This window comes from Trachypithecus francoisi, unplaced genomic scaffold (assembly GCF_009764315.1).
Source record: "Trachypithecus francoisi isolate TF-2019V2 unplaced genomic scaffold, Tfra_2.0 Lachesis_group3, whole genome shotgun sequence".
Classification (NCBI taxonomy): domain Eukaryota; kingdom Metazoa; phylum Chordata; class Mammalia; order Primates; family Cercopithecidae; genus Trachypithecus; species Trachypithecus francoisi.
In genome coordinates, this window is record NW_022681468.1 from 106,428,207 (window position 1) to 106,446,045 (window position 17,839).

Genomic DNA, 17,839 nt, shown 5'->3' on the forward strand with positions numbered 1-17,839 from the left:
CCCATCATTAACTTGTTCTCAAAATCTTTATCAGAATTTAAATATTCTCTCAGTACATTCAAACACATATTTTGTTTTACATTACATATTCTGTTTCATAACTTTCTTAATGCTTTAGCACTGTGTGTTTATATTGATTTCTGGTCAACTGAGATGTTTCATTTGTATGAGGGAATATCTTACTCTTATGTCTTTCTTTAACTGGTATTGCTATATTTTGTAACAAAGGGGCGCTCAATTAGATATTTTACTCTATTCTCCAGCCCTCTCTCACCTTCCCACCCCCAAGCCTTTGCTTTTTGGATGTGCTAATTCAAATTAAAAAATTTTTTTATCATGAATATCTGTTAAAATTTACAAATGTTTTTCTGTCTCTATTGAAATGATCATATGAATTTTTTCCTATAGTTTGCTATGTCATAGACACTGATTGAATTTCCAAGGTTGAACCAATTTTGCCTTTCTAGAATAAACCCAGATTGGTCACCATGTAACATTATTTTTTGCTTTATCACTTGATTGCTAATATTTTATTTAGGATTTTTAAATCTGTTTATGAGTACATTGGCTTAAATGAGTTGGGAAGTTTTCCCTCTTCTTACATTTTTTAGAGAGTTTATGTAAGGTTGGAATCATTTATGCCTTAAATGATTCACCAAGGAAGCCATGTGACATGGAGTTTATTTTTAAAATACTTTAAATTACAAATTTAATTTAATAGATATAAGACTATTCCTATTTCTCTTCATTTGTGTGTTAGTTTTGATAAGTTGGTTTTTGTAGGAATTTTTTCAGTTCATGTAAATTTTCAAATTTATTGACAATGTTTTTCATTACTTACTGTACTATTTTTCATGCCAAAATGTCCCCCCTTAAATTCCTGATTTTATAATGTGTGCCTGCTCTCTTTTTTCTTCACATTTTATCAATAATTTATTAATCTTGTTAGTCTTTTGAAGGGCCAACTTTTTTTTTTTTTTTTTTAGACAGTCTTGCTCTGTCACCCAGGCTGGAGTGCAGTGGCCTGATCTCGGCTCACTGACACCTCAGCCTCCTGGGTTCAAGCAGTTCTCACATGTCAGCCTGCCAAGTAGCTGGGATTACAGGCGTGCACCACCACACCCAGCAAATTTTTGTATTTTCAGTGGAGATGGGGTTTCACCATATTGGACAAGCTGGTCTCGAACTCCTGACCTCAGGTGACCCAACCACCTCAGCCTCCCAAAGTGATGGGATTACAGGCATGAGCCAATGCATCCTGCCAGGGCCAACTTTGTGTTTTATTTTCTAATTCATTTATTTTATTCTCATGTTTATTGTTTCCTTTCTTCTACTTTTTTGGGGTGTAATTGCTATTTTTTTTTTAACCTCTTGAAATGGTTACTTAGATTATTATTGTCAAACTTTTAAAATATATCATTTAAGGCTATTGATTTTCTTCTAATCATGGCTTTAGCTAAATTCCACAAATTTTGACACTTGATGTTTCTATGAATGTGCATTTAAAAATACTATTTACTTTCCCTTGTGATTTTTTGACCCATGGGCAATTTAGAAGATTACAGCACAATTTCTAAGTATTTGGGGTTTATCTAATTTAGTTCCACTGTGGTCAGAAAATATACTGAGTTAGTCACCTCATACTGCCATAACAAAATACCATAAGGGTGGCTTCAAAGACAGAACTTTGTTTTCTCACAGTCTGGAGGCTGGAAAGTCCAAGATTAAAGGGTTCAGTTTTTGGTGAGAGCTCTGTTCCTGACTTTCAGACAGCGGATGTCTTGCTGTGTCCTCACATGGTGGAGAGAGAGCAAGCTCCCTAGTGTCTCTTTTTACAAAGGCACTAATCCCATCATGAGGACCCCACCCTCATGTCCCCATCTAATCCTAATTACCTCTCAAAGGTCCCATCTCCAGATACTATCATGCTGGGGTTTAAGGCTTCAACATTTGAATTTGTTGGTGACACAAACCTTCAGACCACATCACAGACCCTGTATTGTTTTAATCTGTTGATTAATTTGCTTCTTTTTTACTTAGAATTTATACTTTCATTTAGGATTTAGGATATATAACCACATGCAAAAGTTTGCTTTATATATATTTGTCAGCTTTTCTGTTCAGATTTTTTCTAGCTTTATAATATGCATAAAATAAAATATTTTCATCTTCTTATTTTGAAACATTTAAGATAATATGGGAATTCACCTGTTTCTTGAAAATTTGTAGGACTTGACCACAAAACTAGTGAGGTTCAGTCCCTTTCTTGAATGGAACTTTCATAGTTCCTTAGAAGGTTATCTATTTTATCCATATTTTCAAATATATTATTAAATCTCTGATATTCTTATTAATGTCTGCCTTGTTAATATGCCAAGGATTTAGCGAAGTATTTTAAAGATTTTAAATTTTTTAATTTTTTTGTCCATTTTTCCTATACTTAACAGCTCCTGCTTTTTATAAGTTTATGCTTTATATTTAATCTCCATACTTGTGTGATTATTATATATCTTCATTGTGAAATTTTTCCTTCATAAATAAAACTTTTATTCTTTTGTCCTATTATATTTGCATTAAATACTATTTTTCATTTTCTTTTTATTTACACAAGTAGGGGATGTTTATAATAGAAAATTAGAAAAGAGGAAAACTGAGAATCATTTTTAGATTAAATACTAATTAATTTTTTCAGAGAAATAACATTTTTTTCTGATATGAGTGCTTATTGTAATAAAAATCAGAGAAAAAATCAGCAAGAATAAAGAAAATAAAAATCCTATAGTTAGGTATCATCACTGGTAATATTTTAATGTATAATTATTCAGACTTTTTTCTGCATGCATTTACTTATACTTTACAAACTATTTTATGACCTGCTTTTCTTTTCTATTAAAAATGTCATGATTGTATTTCTATGTTAATAACTATACATCTACTTTATTATTTTAATGGCTGCTAGCATTGTGCTGTATGAATGGACAATTATTTTCCGCTTTATTGTTAAATATTTATATGATCTCCTTCCATTTTGTAAAATGTAATTCAATTTAATATTTGTGTGTGTGCTATTACAAACTACCCTAGAGCCAGCATCCTTTTACGAACATTTTAAACATTTAAAAATGGTTTCCTCGTGATGTATCTCTACAGTAACTAGTGAAGAATTTATGTTTGCTAATTAAATATGTACAAATTAAAATAACCATAATGTGTAATTTTTCACCCATCAGATGGGCGGAGACTTTTCCCAATGACATTCTCCAGTGTGGTTATGGGTATAGGCAACTAGGCACTCTCAAATGCTTCTGGTGGGAGTGTAAATTGGGAGAATCTTCCTTGAAGGCAACTTGGAAATATGTGTCAAAAGCAGCTGCCCTGGTTTTTCATTTTTACAGATGTTTTATGAGAAAACCTGATTTTTCCAAGATCTTATTGGAAAGGAATCACATTATATATATGTTGTAAATCCAATCCTAACATAAAAGAATTTTCGTAGGGATATTCCAAATAATGAAGCCAGGTGCCCTGAAGATTTCCTGAAGTGTGCTTTTAAACATTTAAAATTTCTTTTGACACCTGAATAAATCATCATTGCCTTGGGACTCCATTCAAAACAAAACCAGGATTTTATTTTTGATATATAGTGGTATGAAGGACAGGATGGGAACAGATCTGCTGCTTTTTACTCTGGACTTTCCCAAACAGGTAAGATCTTTAAACACTTTCCTGACATTTCTTGCCTTTAAATACTATAGCTCTGTGTTTTAATTGCATATATTGATGGAGATGCTGTGACTGTAGAATCTGTACACAGGATGTGAAGTCTGGAAGCCCAGAGGAGAACTTCATGTTGTTCATGCTCTGATGGTTGCACATTGGTTTATTGGACTGTTCAACTTTCCCCACTTGTTTTCTGTTTTAGGTGGCACATGGGCTCTTGGGGGCCCTGCTCAGCTACCTGTGGAGTTGGAATTCAGACCCGAGATGTGTACTGCCTGCACCCAGGGGAGACCCCTGCCCCTCCTGAGGAGTGCCGAGATGAAAAGCCCCATGCTTTACAAGCATGCAGTCAGTTTGACTGCCCTCCTGGCTGGCACATTGAAGAATGGCAGCAGGTAGGGCAGACTGGCCACTCCAGGGTCCTCTGTGATTATGATTGTGAGAGGCCCTGCACTGCACTAACCCAGAGTAGGCCAAGCCTGCCATATCACCCCCTCTTGTCTTCTTAGTGTTCCAGGACTTGCGGCGGGGGAACTCAGAATAGAAGAGTCACCTGTCGGCAGCTGCTAACAGATGGCAGCTTTTTGAATCTCTCAGATGAATTGTGCCAAGGACCTAAGGCATCGTCTCACAAGTCCTGTGCCAGGACAGACTGTCCTCCACATTTAGCTGTGGGAGACTGGTCGAAGGTAAGGGCCAGGCTCAACTTTGCAGTCCCTTCTTTTCTGTCCCTCCTTCGTTTCAGCTTCTAAATATTTCCACAAGGTCAGGCTGGAACTAGTGTGAGATGAGTAAGGAAGTGCTCACTCACTCTTGGGGTTGTGCAAGTGCTATAGTCCAGGCCCACACACGATGATTCATTTCTAGTTTTTACTCAGTATTATTCAAAGTGTTCTTATCATCTTTCTCCCACACCAGCCCCTTCATTTGGAACTACCAGGATCATAGTATCCCAGGATAAACTCAAAATCACTATGGTTCCTCTCTTCCTTGTGTCCTCCCATGTGGAATCATTCATTAAGCTCTGTCATTCCAACATTCTGAACATCTTCCATGCCTTAACTTCCTCTGTGTTTTGTCACTTACACTGTTAATTTTACCCTTCATCATGGTAAGTTTGAATTAGTGCAGTGAATAGAGTTCTAGCACATCGTTTCAGTGCTGGCAGGGCTTGACCCAGTCTAGTAATGAAGCCTTATTTTTCAGGTGGGGGAAATTAAATCCCAATAGCTGAAGTAAGCTGCCTAAGCTCCCACAGCTGGAAAAGTAGCAGAATCCACTTGTTTTGACTTTATTCCAAGAGTTCTTTCTGTTATATTACACTGCCCACTTGATCTTTCTGTATTACTCTCCCATCTCCAGACTAGCTAACATCCCACAGTGTTCCCATCACTGTGTCCATCAAGTCTCCAGCTTGTTCAGAATCTTCCATCGATCTGATTGCTTGCGAAATCAAGTGCAGTAGTCCCCGTTTATTCACGGGGGATACAGTCCAAGACCCCAGTGAATGCCTGAAACTGTGGATCATTCTAAATTTTATATATCCTTTGGTTTTTTTATCTGATAACTGAGAAGACTACTTAAGTGACTAATAGGCAGGTGGCATGGATGGAATGATTCATGTCCTGGGCAGATGGAGTGAGATGGTGAGAGATTTCATCACACTACTCAGAATGTCATGCAACCTAAACTTACAAATTGTTTATTTCTGGAATGTTCTATTTAATATTTTTGGACCATGGTTGACTGTGGAAAGCGAAACCATGGATAAGAAGGGACTATGGTATATGTTCCTCAGAATAGTTGGTAGGGCCTTTCTTGCACGCATGGCTCTCTTACTCCAGTCCTTATTCTCCTTCTAGCCCTTTGCTCCAGTCTTGCTGCATCCTTAACATCTGCAGGCTGAGATTTTAGCACAGATTCAAAACAGATAAATTAGATACATTATCGGTGTCTTGTAACCTCTAGTCACTGCCACCTGGTGTGTATCTTCTTGGAGTAGAGACCCAACCCCAACATCAGAAATAACCTCAAGAAATAAGGAAGGACAGTGAGTGACATTCACAAGCTGCTCTGAGTCCTAGGTTCAGTGCCGGGCATAGTCATGACCTGCTCCTCCCGTCTCATCCTACAATAGCCCCAGAAGCAGATGTTATCTCCATTTTTATAGGTGAGGAAACAGAGGTTCATTCAGATTAGGTAACTTGCCCAAGAACACAGATAGATTCAAACCCAGGCCTGTGTGACCCAAAATTATTATACATGATATACACTCAAGTGTTCATGCAGATACCCCAGCTCTAAAGCCTAAATCTGGGTGGCCTTGTTAAATACACTTCACTTCTCTGAGCCCCCATTTACTTTCGCTAAATGCAGTGTTTCTTGTGAGGATAACATAAGATATTTGACATGGCAATGTCTAGTGCAGTAGGCTCTTCCCATCGCCCTTGAGAGAAGGTCCACATTTCTGGCTATAGGTTGGATTAACAGTATTTCTGTACATATATCCAGATTGGGATTTTTCTCCAGATTGGGATTTTTCCTGTTTTAACTGTCTAGTTCTGTTAAGTGCTAGTATTTTAAAACTGTCTTAACTGAAAACCTACAGGTCATTATCCTCAGTCAATGCCACTGAAGGTCTACATAAACATTCCCTTCTGAGGTTTATCAGAAGAAGCCTAAGGAAAGAGATGAACCCATCTCTCCAGGGTCTGCAGAGCAGGAGTTGCCCTAGGATCCAGCCACCAATACCCACTTCCTCTGTCCAACTCACAAGCAGCTGGAGACAGTGCCAGTGGCCACAGCTCTCCCCGGAAAGTTGCCATACTATAGGTAAATGACTTGAGGGACAGGAGTCCCTCCTGCAGTCTGGTCCTAAACAAAGAGAAAGGACTGATCCAGGTGAGACCACCACCCCAAAGGAGGGTGGGAAGAACAGGTCTGGAGAGCTTTGTGTGCAAAAGTGGGTTAATTTTCCTCCTACTTGCACAAGGAACAATAGACAGCCCAAGGAAGAACCATTCTTTTGGGAATTCCTTTGAGACTAGGTCAGGTAGTGGGGACTGGGCAAAGGTGTTAGAGAGGTGGGTAGCCTGGGTGGGCTAGTGGGTAGGCAGTATTTATTCCATCACCTAGTTACCTTACCCAGTTAAGCCCCAAGAGTGAAGTCTTACCTTGCCCCATTGTCAGGAGAGGTGAAGGATCCAGTTACTGTTTCCGTAAAGTTAGCAACAGAAGGAAGCGCCACACTTTTGTGAGGAGGATCTTGCATTGTGAATGCGTGATTCTCCTTGCTACACTTAGCCCAAGGACTAGTCAAATTGGCCCAAGGACTAGTCAAATTGACATCAGCAGGGAACTTTTAAGAAATGAGGAATCTCAAGTCCCACCTAGACCTAAGGAATCAGAGTCTGCATTTCAACAAGATCCTTGGGTGTTGTAATGATACACTTGCAGTGTGAGAAGTGTTTCCTTACCTGCCTCTCATTCTTGTTTGGGTGGGTTGGCCCTTACATGTGTCCAAGGTAGGAATGGCTCGGGGTAGTGACTTCTTTGATCAAGTGCTGTCCTAGCCTAAAGGGAAGAGGCAAGAAAAGGGAAGAACAGCAAAGGAGCAGATGTCGAGGAGAAACCAGGCAGCTTGTTTCTGGATGCAGCGAGGGAGCACCTAGAACCACTGCCAAGCCCTAAAATACCCCACTTTGCTTCTGTCCTTGCTTCTCTCTTCTAAGAACAAACAGGCATTCACAGTTCTATCCTGTCTTGTGGAACAAACGGTTATCACTGGCATTTTAGAGTGGAGGCTAGTGGTGACATCACCACTTTCCTCCCTGTCCAGTGAATAACTGAATTTACAGTTGCCAGTTGCGTATCACTAAAGTAACACCATTGCACATCTATATGGACCCACTTGTGTGTCTCTGCTCTTGTGGCTTTCAAATCCTGGGTCCAACTGTAAGCTCCCTTCTTCTGTGAAGTTTTCCACTTCCTAAAATCACCCAGCATTTCCCACTTTTAAATCACAATGACCCTAATTTTTATTGTTTTTCAATGGTAGCTCTTTCCTGAGCATCCACATGGTCTTCCCGTCTGGTTTATATTGTCCTTGAGGCCAGTGGCCATGGGATTGCCAACAGATCCTCTGGTTGTCCAGAGCTCTGAGCAAGCTTTATTCCTCAACAGTATTTGCAAAGTCAGGGAAATGCGAAGTGGTGTTGAAATAGTGATCTTTAGAAGAGCTCAGGTCTGCTAACAGAGGAGAGGCAGATCATTCATTGGAGGGGTTTTTGTTGAGACAAAGAAGAGAAGGAAACTAAAGAGGAGACTACCCATGTGAGCTGGTTTGGACAGGAGGATGTTTAGTTTCATAGGCAACCATTCATCAGGGCAAAGAGCAAGCTCTCCTGTGCTCCAAGAGGTCAGCCCAAACTCAAACAAGACACTCTCTGGCTTCCAGTCATGACCTCACATCCAGGAAGCCCCTGTCTGGGAGGAAGAGCAAGCATACACACATGCACAAGAAAACGGAGGCAGCCTCAGCCTGTGGACATCAAAAGTTGATGTCGAGGCTTGAGTGCAATCAGGCACACAACCTGTTTCACAGAAGTTTGAGTTTCCTGTTGGATGGAGCTTTCTCCTCTTAGTTAAATTTTCCTCTCATCAGAGTTGCTTTTTTTTGGCAGAGACTCTGACACCAAATTGCCACCCTTCTTAAAGCTTCCTGCCAAACTAGTCCCTCTGCCATGGGATGGCTCACTTGGGGGCAGCCATCCATTTTGTGGTTCTGGATAAGGTCCTTCCACATTGAACCTGGCCGCTAACCCTGGACACAGAAAGGCTGAGCAGCCACACCAGAATTTCCATTCTTCATGGAGCCAGGCCTCTGGCCTGCAGCCAGAATCTTCCTCTTCCCTGACACTAGCTCTATTCATGGCATATTTGAGCTCTGTCCATTCATTGGCTTATGAGTTTGCCTTAGTTCCTTAGATCTGGACCAAGCCTTAGGCAGAAAGGAGCCTTCAGTTCTTACACTGCTTTTCAAGTTAGAAGCATTGACTCATATCAGGCAGTCTTCCCAAATGGTGAATTTCTGTGATCCACATACCCCTTGTAGCCTGTTTTGTGTCTCACCTCTTGGCTGAAATAGCCTTCCTTTGTTTTCTGTACTTTGATGGAACATTTGATTATTTTGTTTATCTTCACCTTTTTCCTTCATCGTGTTTCTTGGTATTTTTATTTTTTTTACTTATCTGACTATGTCTTTTCTGTTGACTTCTCTTCTTCCAAATCTCAAAAAGCCCAATATTTGATCCATTGATTTCCATTGCTACACTTTTCCACTGTGGTTGATTCTGTGTCCTGAATTCTTTAACTTCCATGTGTGATTTTCAATCTCCAGAAAGTCTCTAACCTTCTAACCGTATCTCCAGCTCATCATCTAGTTTATATCCTCATTGTGGGAAAGCAAAGGGACAGCCTCTTCACCCTCTCCCAATCTGTTCCCCCCACTTCCTGTCTCTTATCGGTGTACCACTGTCTTCCAACACTTCTGATCTTCTCTGAGTTCTTCACCTCCTATATTGTTATTCATGTCTGCCAACTCTTCAACTCTTGAGCTATTAATATGTCTAATATGCTAAGTAAAAAGGAAAATATCTCTATAACTGAAAAATGTTATAAAGAACAACTCAAGATATGTCCAGGATACATGGATTTTAAAATACAGCATTCCCTGATTTTCCACAGAATTATTAATTACAACTCATGAAGGAAGTAGTGTGTTGAAGTCAGTTCTTACTGGCCAGTGAGAACCACTTATGATCTCATCCCAACTTGTACTCATCACATTGGGTTGATAGCTGGAAATCAGCCATGATGGGAGTATTTACACCACAGAAACTGGCAAAACAATCTTGGCTGTTTCCTCCAAGAACATGTTTTGAAACATTTACCAGCACACAAGTGCACAAAAGCTTATTTACACACACACACACACACACACACACACAATCTTATGAATGAAACACTCTCAGCTTATTAATGGTGCTTAGGATGGAAGTGCCCTCGAGAAGTTCCCATATCTGAGCTCTTTGATACAAAGTGTAAGAAACTTGGTTGGGCTTCCTTAAGACATTTTTTATCTTTATCTTCATAATTGGTGTTTCTTGGGGCCAGGAAATATCAGACCTCTGGGTGAAGATCATTCTATAAATCATTATCCTGCAGAGTTAATTTCATCTTGATTGAAGGTTGTTGATCCAAATGCATTAACTGTATGTTCAGATATTCTTTGTGTGAATAAAAGACTAGTTCAGCTCTTAAGGTTTATTATAAAACTCTTCTTTTACTCATTTTTATTATGTGGTATTATGAGGTTTTTATTATGAATCACTATGCAGATAACCATTCTTTTTAAATTTTTATTTTTAATTTTTGTGGGTACATAGTAAGTATATATTTTTATGGGGTACATGAGATACTTTGAAACAGTTATGAAATGTATAAGAATCACATCATAGAGAATGGGGTATCCATCCCCTCAAGCATTTATCCTTTGTATAGTAAACAATCCAAATTATATTAATTATTTTAAAAAATACAGTTGAATTGTTGTACAATTGAATTGTGCTAGCAAATACTAGGTCTTATTCATTCTTTCTAACTATTTTTTGTACTCATTAACCATCCACGCATCCCTCCCCTCCTCTTCTCAGCCTCTGATAACCATCCTTCTACTCTCTATCTCCATGAGTTCAATTGTTTTAATTTTTAGCTCCCACAAATAAGTAAGAACATGTGATGTTTGTCTTTCTGTGCCTGGCTTATTTAACTTAATATAATGACCTTCAGTTCCATCCATGTTGTTGCAAATGATAGGATCTCATTCTTTTTTATGGCTGAATAGTACTCCATTGTGTATATGTACCACACTTTCTTTATCCATTAGTCTGCTGATGAACACTTAGGTTGTTTCCATATCTTGGCTATTGTGAATATGGCTGCAGTATACATGGGATTATAGATAGCTCTTTAGTATCTGATTTTCCTTTCTTTTTGGTATATACCTAGCAGTGAGATTGCTAGATCATATGGTAGCTCTATTTTTAGTTTTTTGAGGAACCTCCAAACTGTTCTCCCTAGTAGTTGTTTTAATTAACATTACCACCAACAGTGTACAAGGGTTCCCTTTTCTCCACATTCCTGCTAACATTTGTTATTGCCTGTCTTTTTGATAAGAGCCATTTTAACTGGAGTGAGATGATATCTCATTATAGTTCTCATTCGCATTTCTCTGGTGATCATTGATGTTGATCATCTTGTCATATGCCTGTTTGCCCTTTGTATATCTTCTTTGAGAAATGTCTATTCAGATCTTTTCCTGTTTTTAAACTGGATTATTAGGTTTTTTTCCTATAGAGTTGTTTGAACCCCTTATATATTCTGGTTCTTAAACCTTTATCAAATGGGTAATCTTCAAATATTTTCTCCTATTCTGTGGGTTGTGTCCACTTTGTTGATTGTTTGCTTTTTAACTTGATGTGATCCCATTTGTCCATTTTTACTTTGCCTATGCTCATGGGGTATTAATCAAGAAATATTTGCCCAGAGCAATGTCTGGAAAGTTTCTCCAACATTTTCTTATAGTAGTTTCACATAATTGAAGTCTTAGACTTAAGGCTTTAATCCATTTTGATTTGATTTTTGTATATAGTAAGAGATAGGAGTGTAGTTTCACTCTTCTGTGTATGAATATCCAGTTTTCCCAGCATAATTTGTTGAAGAGATTGTCCTTTCCCCAATGTATGATCTTGGCACCATTGTCAAAAATGAGTTCACTGTAGATGTGTGGATTTATCTCTGGGATCCCTACTCTGTTCCATTGGTCTATTTGTCTGTTTTTATGCCAGTACCATGCTGTTTTGGTTCCTATTATCTCTAGTATAATTTGAAGTCAGATAATGTGATTTCTCCAGTTTTGTTCTTTTTGGTCAGGATATCTTGGGCTATTCTGGGTCTTTTGTGGTTCCTTATAAATTTTAGGATTTTTTTTATTTCTGTGAAGAATGTCATTGATATTTTGATAGGGATTGCATTGAATCTGTAGATCACTTTGGGTGGTATGGACATTGTGACAGTATTGATTCTTCAATCCATGAACATGGAATATCTTTCCATTTTTTATAGTCCTCTTCAGTTTCTGTCATCAGTGTCTTATAGTTTCCATTATATTGATCTCTCACTTCTTTGGTTTGGTTAATTACTCGGTATTTAATTTTATTGGTAGCTATTGTAAATGGGACTACTTTCTTGATTTCTTTTTTTTTTTGATCACTGTTGGCACATAGAAATGCTGCTGATATTTGTATGTTAATTTTGTATCCTGCAACTTTACTGAATATATCAGTTCTAATAGTTTTTTGGTGGAGTGTTTAGGTTTTACCAAATGTAAGATCATATCATCTGGGAACAAAGATAATTTGACTTCTTCATTTCCAATTTGGATTTTTTTTTTTTTGCTTTATTTATTTATTTATTTATTTATTCATTTTTGCCTGATTGCTCTAGCTAGGACTACTAGTACTATGTTGAATAACAGTGGTGAAAGTGAGCATGCTTGTCTTTTTCCATATATTACAGGAAAGGCCTTCAGTTTTTCCCCATTCGTTATGATACTAGCTGTGGGTCTGTCATATATGGCTTTCATTGTGTTGAGGTATGTTTCTTCTCTACTCACTTTCTTAGGATTTTTCTCGTGAAAGGATGTTGAATTTTATCACATGCTTGTTTGGCGTTAATTAAAAATATCATATGGTTTTGTTCTTCATTCTGTTGATATGATGTATTACACTGATTGATTTGCATGTGTTAAGCCATCCTTGTATCCCTGGGATAAATCCCACTTAGTCATGATGAATTATCTTTTAATGTGTTGTTGAAATCACTTTGCTAGTATTTTGTTGAGAATTTCTGCATCAGTGTTCATCAGGCCCTGTAGTTTTCTTTTTCTCTTTTTGATGTGTTTTTGTCTGGTTTTGGTATCAGGTTAATACTGGCCTGACAGAATGAGTTTGGAAGTATTCTCTTCTCCGCTGTCTTTCAGAATAGTTTGAGTAGGATTGGTCTTAGATCTTTAAATGCTGGTAGAAACCATCAGTGAAGTCATTGGGTCTCAGGCTTTTCTTTACTGGGAGACATTTTATTATGGCTTTGATCTTCTTAACTTGTTCAGGTTTTGGAGTTTTTCATGGTTCAATCTGGATAGGTTGTATGTGGCTAGGAATTTAGCCATTTCTTCTAAATTTTCTAATTTATTGATATTTAATTGCTCGTAGTAGCCACTAATGATCCTTTGAATTTATGCAGTATCAGTTCTAATGTCATCTTTTCCATCTCTGATTTAATTTATTGGGATCTTCTCTCTTTTTTTCTTAGTCTGGCAAGAAGTTTGTCAATTTTATTTATCTGTTCAAAAAACCAACTTTTTGGTTCATTGATCATTTGTATTGTATTTCTTCTATTAATTTTGGGTTTGTTTTGCTCTTGATTTTGTAGCTAAGATGCATTGTTAGGTTGTTTACTTGAAATTTTTCTTCTTTTTTGATGTAGGTATTTATAGCTGTAAATGTCCCTCTTAGTGTCGCTTTCACTGTATCTCATAGGTTTTGGTACATTGTGCTTCCATTTTCATTTGTTTTAAGAAATTTTCAATTTCCTTCTTAATTTCTTTATTAACCCACTTGTCATTCAGGAGCATATTGTTTAATTTCTATGTATTTGTACATTTTCCAAAATTTCTCATTACTGATTTCTAATTTCACTCCATTGTGGTCAGAAAAGATGTTTGGTGTCATTTCAGTTTTTTTTTTGAGTGTTTTAAGACTTCAGTAGGGCCAAACATACAGTCTATTTTTGAGAATGATCCATGTGCTGAAGAGAAGAATGTGTATTCTGCAGCCATTGAATGGAATGTTCTGTAAGTATCTATTGGCCTATCATGTAGATTAAATTGGATGGTTCTTTGTTGGTTTTCTGTCTGGAAGTTCTGTCCAGTGTTGAAAGTGGGATGTTGAAGTCTCAAGCTATTATTGTATTGAGGCCTATATCTCTATATGGTTTTAATAATATTTGCTTTATATATCTGAGTGCTCCAGTGTTTAGTGCATATATGTTTACAATTGTTATATCCTGCCAGGCGTGGTGGCAAGCACCTGTAATCCCAGCTACTTGGGAGCCTGAGGTGGAAGAATCGCTTGAACCTGGAAGGTGGTGGTTGCAGTGAGCCGAGGTCACGCCACTGCTCTCCAGCCTGGGCGACAGAGCAAGACTCTACCTCAAAAAAAGAAAAAAAAAATTGTTATGTCCCCTTTCTGAATGGACCCCTCTATAAATTATATAATGACATTCTTTGCCTCTTCTTACAGTTTTTGCCTTGAAATCTATTTTGTCTGATATAAATATAGCACTATTACTGTTTTTGGGGTTCCATTGGCATGGAACATCTAGCTCCATCTCTTTATTTTCAGTCTATTTGTGTCTTTCCAGGTGAAATGTGCTTCTTGTAGCTAGGCAACAGATCAGTGGCTCTTGGTTTTTCATCCATTCAGCCTTTCTATGCCTTTTGATTGGAGAGTTTAGTCCATTTACATTAAGTGTTACTATTGATAAGTAGGGACTTACTCCTGCCGTTTTGTCATTTGTTTTCTGTTTGTTTTGCAGTCTTCTCTTTCTTTTTTCCTTCATTCCTGTTTTCCTTTTCATGCAGGTGATGTTTTTCTGGTGGGATGAGTTAATTTCTTGTTTTTTATTTTTTGTGTATCCATTGTATAGTTTTTGATTTGAGACTACCATGAGGCTTGCACATACTATCTTATATCCCATTATATTAAACTGATGACAACTTAACACATTGTGTAAACAAACACACAAAAAGAAAACTAATGAAAACTCTACACTTTTACTTTGTCCTCTCACTTGTTAACTTTTTGTTTCTCTTTATGTTTTGTTGTACTATCCTGGCGTGAAAGTTGTTGCATTTATTATTTTTTGATTGGTTCATCATTTAGACTCTATATTTAAGATTAGTTTTGACACCACAATCACAGTGTTATAATATTCTGTGATTTTCTGTGTACTTACTATTACCAGTGAGTTTTACACCTTCAAAGGATTTCTTCTTGCTTATTAACACCCTTTTATTTCAGACTAAAGAGCTCCCTTTAGCATTTCTTATAGGATAGGTCTAGTGTTAATAAAATTCCTCAGCTTTTGTTCGTCTGGGAAGACCTTTATTTCTCCTTAATGCTTGAAGGATATTTTCACTAGATATACTATTCTAGGGTATAAGTTTCATTCCTTCAGCACTTTAAATATGTCATGCCACTCTCTCCTGGCCTGTAAGGTTTCCACTGAAAAGTCTGTTGCCAGATGTATTAGAACTCCGTTGTATGTTATTCGTTTCTTTTCTCTTTTTGCTTTTAGGGTCTTTACCCTTGATGTTTGGGAGTTTGACTATTAAATTCCTTGAGGTAGTCTTCTTTGCATTAAGTATGCTTGGTGTTCTATAACCTTTTTGCACTTGAATGTTAATATCTTTCTCTAGGTTTGGGAAGTTCTCTGATATCCCTTTGAATAAGTTTTCTACCCCTATCTCTTTCTCTACCTCCTCTTTAAGACTAATAACTCTTAGATTTGCCCATTTGAGGTTATTTTCTAAATCTTGTAGGCATGCTTCATTATTTTTTATTATTTTTTCTTTTGTCTCCTCTGACTATATTTTCAAATACCCTGTTTTCAGGCTCACCAATTCTTCTGGTTGATCAATTCTGCTGCCAAGAAACTCTAATAGATTCTTCAGTATGTCAATTGCATTTTTCAACTCTAGAATTTCTGCTTGATTTTAAAAATTAATCTCTTTGTTAAATTTATCTGATAGAATTCTGAATTCCTTCTCTGTATTGTCTGGAATTTGTTTGAGTTTCCTCAAAACAGCTATTTTGAATTCTCTGTCACATATCTCTGTCACTCCGGGATTGGCCCCTGGTGCCTGATGTAGTTCATTTGGTGAAGTCATGTTTTCCTGTAGATATCCTTCAGTGTCTGGGCATTGAAGAATTATGTATTTATTGTAGTCTTCACAATCTGGGCTTTACAATCTGTGCCTGTCCTTCTTGGGAAGGCTTTCCAAGTATTCAAAGGGACTTGGGCCCCAAGCCCAGTAACACTATACTTCATGCACACTCGTAGAGATATCACCTTGATGATCTTGGATAAGATCTGGAAGCATTCTCTGGATTACCAGCAAGACTCATTCTCTTCCTTTACTTTCTCCCAAACAAACAGCATCTCTCTGCCTCTGTCTCTGTCTCGCTCTCTCTCTCTGTCTGTCTCTCTCTCTCTCTCTGCTGAGCCACCTGGAGCTGGAATTAGGGTCATTCAAGCACCCCTATGGCCACCACCACTGGAACTGCCCTGGGTCAGACCTGAAGCCAGAATAGCACTGGGTTTCACCCGAGACCCACTGCAATCACTATCTGGTTACTGCCTGTGTTCACTCAAGGCCCTAGGGCTACAGTCAGCAAGAGTTGAAGCCATTGAGGCTTATGTCCTTCCCTTCAGGGAGGCAAGTTCTTTCAGGCCTTGGGCATGTCCAGAGATGCTTTCTGGGAGCCAGGGATTTAAGTCACAAACCTTAAAAATCTACCTGGTATTCTATTCCCCTGTGGCTAAGCTGCCACTCAAACCATACAACAAAATCCTTCCCCCTCTTCCCTCCCCTTTCCTCAGGTAGAGGAGCTCTCCCCATGGCCATCACCACCAGCAGTCCACAAAGAGTTCTGCCAGGCTATCATTGCTGATCACTTAATGCCTAGGGACTCTTCAGTCAGCTTGTGAATGCTGCCAAACCTGGGACTCACCCTTCAGGGTAACAGGCTCCCACCTCTGGCCCAGGGAAGGTGCAGAAATGCTGTCCAAAAGCCTAGGCCTGAACTCAGGGATCCCTGAAGCCCATTAGGTACTCTATCCACTGTGCTGAGCTGTTACCTGAAGCCAGCATGTCTCAAAGTCTCACCTAAGGCCCATGGCATACTACCTGGATATCACTTTTGGTTATTCAGAGCCCAAGGGCTCTTTAGTTAGCAGATAATTAATCCTGCCAGGACTTGGTCTTTCTCTTCAAGGCACTGGATTCCCTTCTGGCCCAGGGTATGTCTAGAAATGTCACCCAGGAGCTAGGACCTGGCATGGGGGCTTCACGACTCTGCCCAGTGCCCTATCTGTGGCAGAGCTTGTATCCAAGATGCAAGATGAAGTACAAAGTCCTCTTGACTGGTGTCTTTCCTTTCCTCAAGCAGAAGGAAGGAGTTGCTTTCGTTGCTACAAGCTGCGCTGCTTGGGGTTGAGGGAGGGGTAGTGCAAGTACTTCCCCAGCTGCCCCATCTGGTGTCTCACTAGGTCACACACTGCCCCAGTCCACTGGCTGTAACCCTAGAACACCATCAGTCTTGCCTAAGAATCTGAGTCCTTCCTAGACTGCCTTTCAAGTTCACTTAGGACCCCACAGCACTTTAGCCCATGGCAGCGAGACTTGCTGAAACTCAGGCTCTGGCCGCTGGAATAGGCACTTCCCCTCTGGCTAGGGCTGGTCCAAGTGCTTCCTCTGTGGGTGTCAGCTGAGTTCAACATGGTTTTGCTTCCCACTGTGACAGGGCAGCACTGAATTCAATGCAAAGTCCCCCAGTTGCTGTGTTCTCCCTCCCTGAAGTGCACAGATTCTCTTTCCATGCCATACAGCCACTGCCAGGGAATAGGGAAGGGGTGGTGTTGGTGATTTAAGACCGTCATTTCTGCCTTCTTCAGTGCCTTTTTCAGTGATATGAAGTTAAAAACAGGTACTGTGATGGCTCACTCAAGTTTTAGTTCTTATGAAGGTGCTTTTTGTTCATGAATAATTGTTAAAATTTAGTAAACTGTGATAGTGGGAGTGGGGGGATGATCAATGTAGCCTTCTATTCTGCCATCTTGCTCTGCCCTTCTTGATAAGCACTCTTCTACTGGAATAATAGTGTCTTTTTAGACTGAATCTGACAGTTTACTCATATTTTGACCCATCCAAAATATG

At 38.8% G+C, this 17,839-nt stretch overlaps 1 protein-coding gene across 6 annotated transcripts in view; it reads left to right on the plus strand.

Annotated features, from left to right (window-relative positions):
- The window catches only part of ADAMTSL3 (ADAMTS like 3), a 417,185-nt gene that overhangs the window by 316,675 nt on the left and 82,671 nt on the right, over positions 1–17,839 (plus strand). For all 6 annotated transcript variants that reach the window (XM_033189191.1, XM_033189189.1, XM_033189190.1 and 3 more), the window contains 2 exons: positions 3,923–4,115; positions 4,230–4,409. In XM_033189191.1, coding sequence (XP_033045082.1) covers positions 3,923–4,115; positions 4,230–4,409 — 373 coding nt within the window. The remainder of the gene's footprint in view (positions 1–3,922; positions 4,116–4,229; positions 4,410–17,839) is intronic.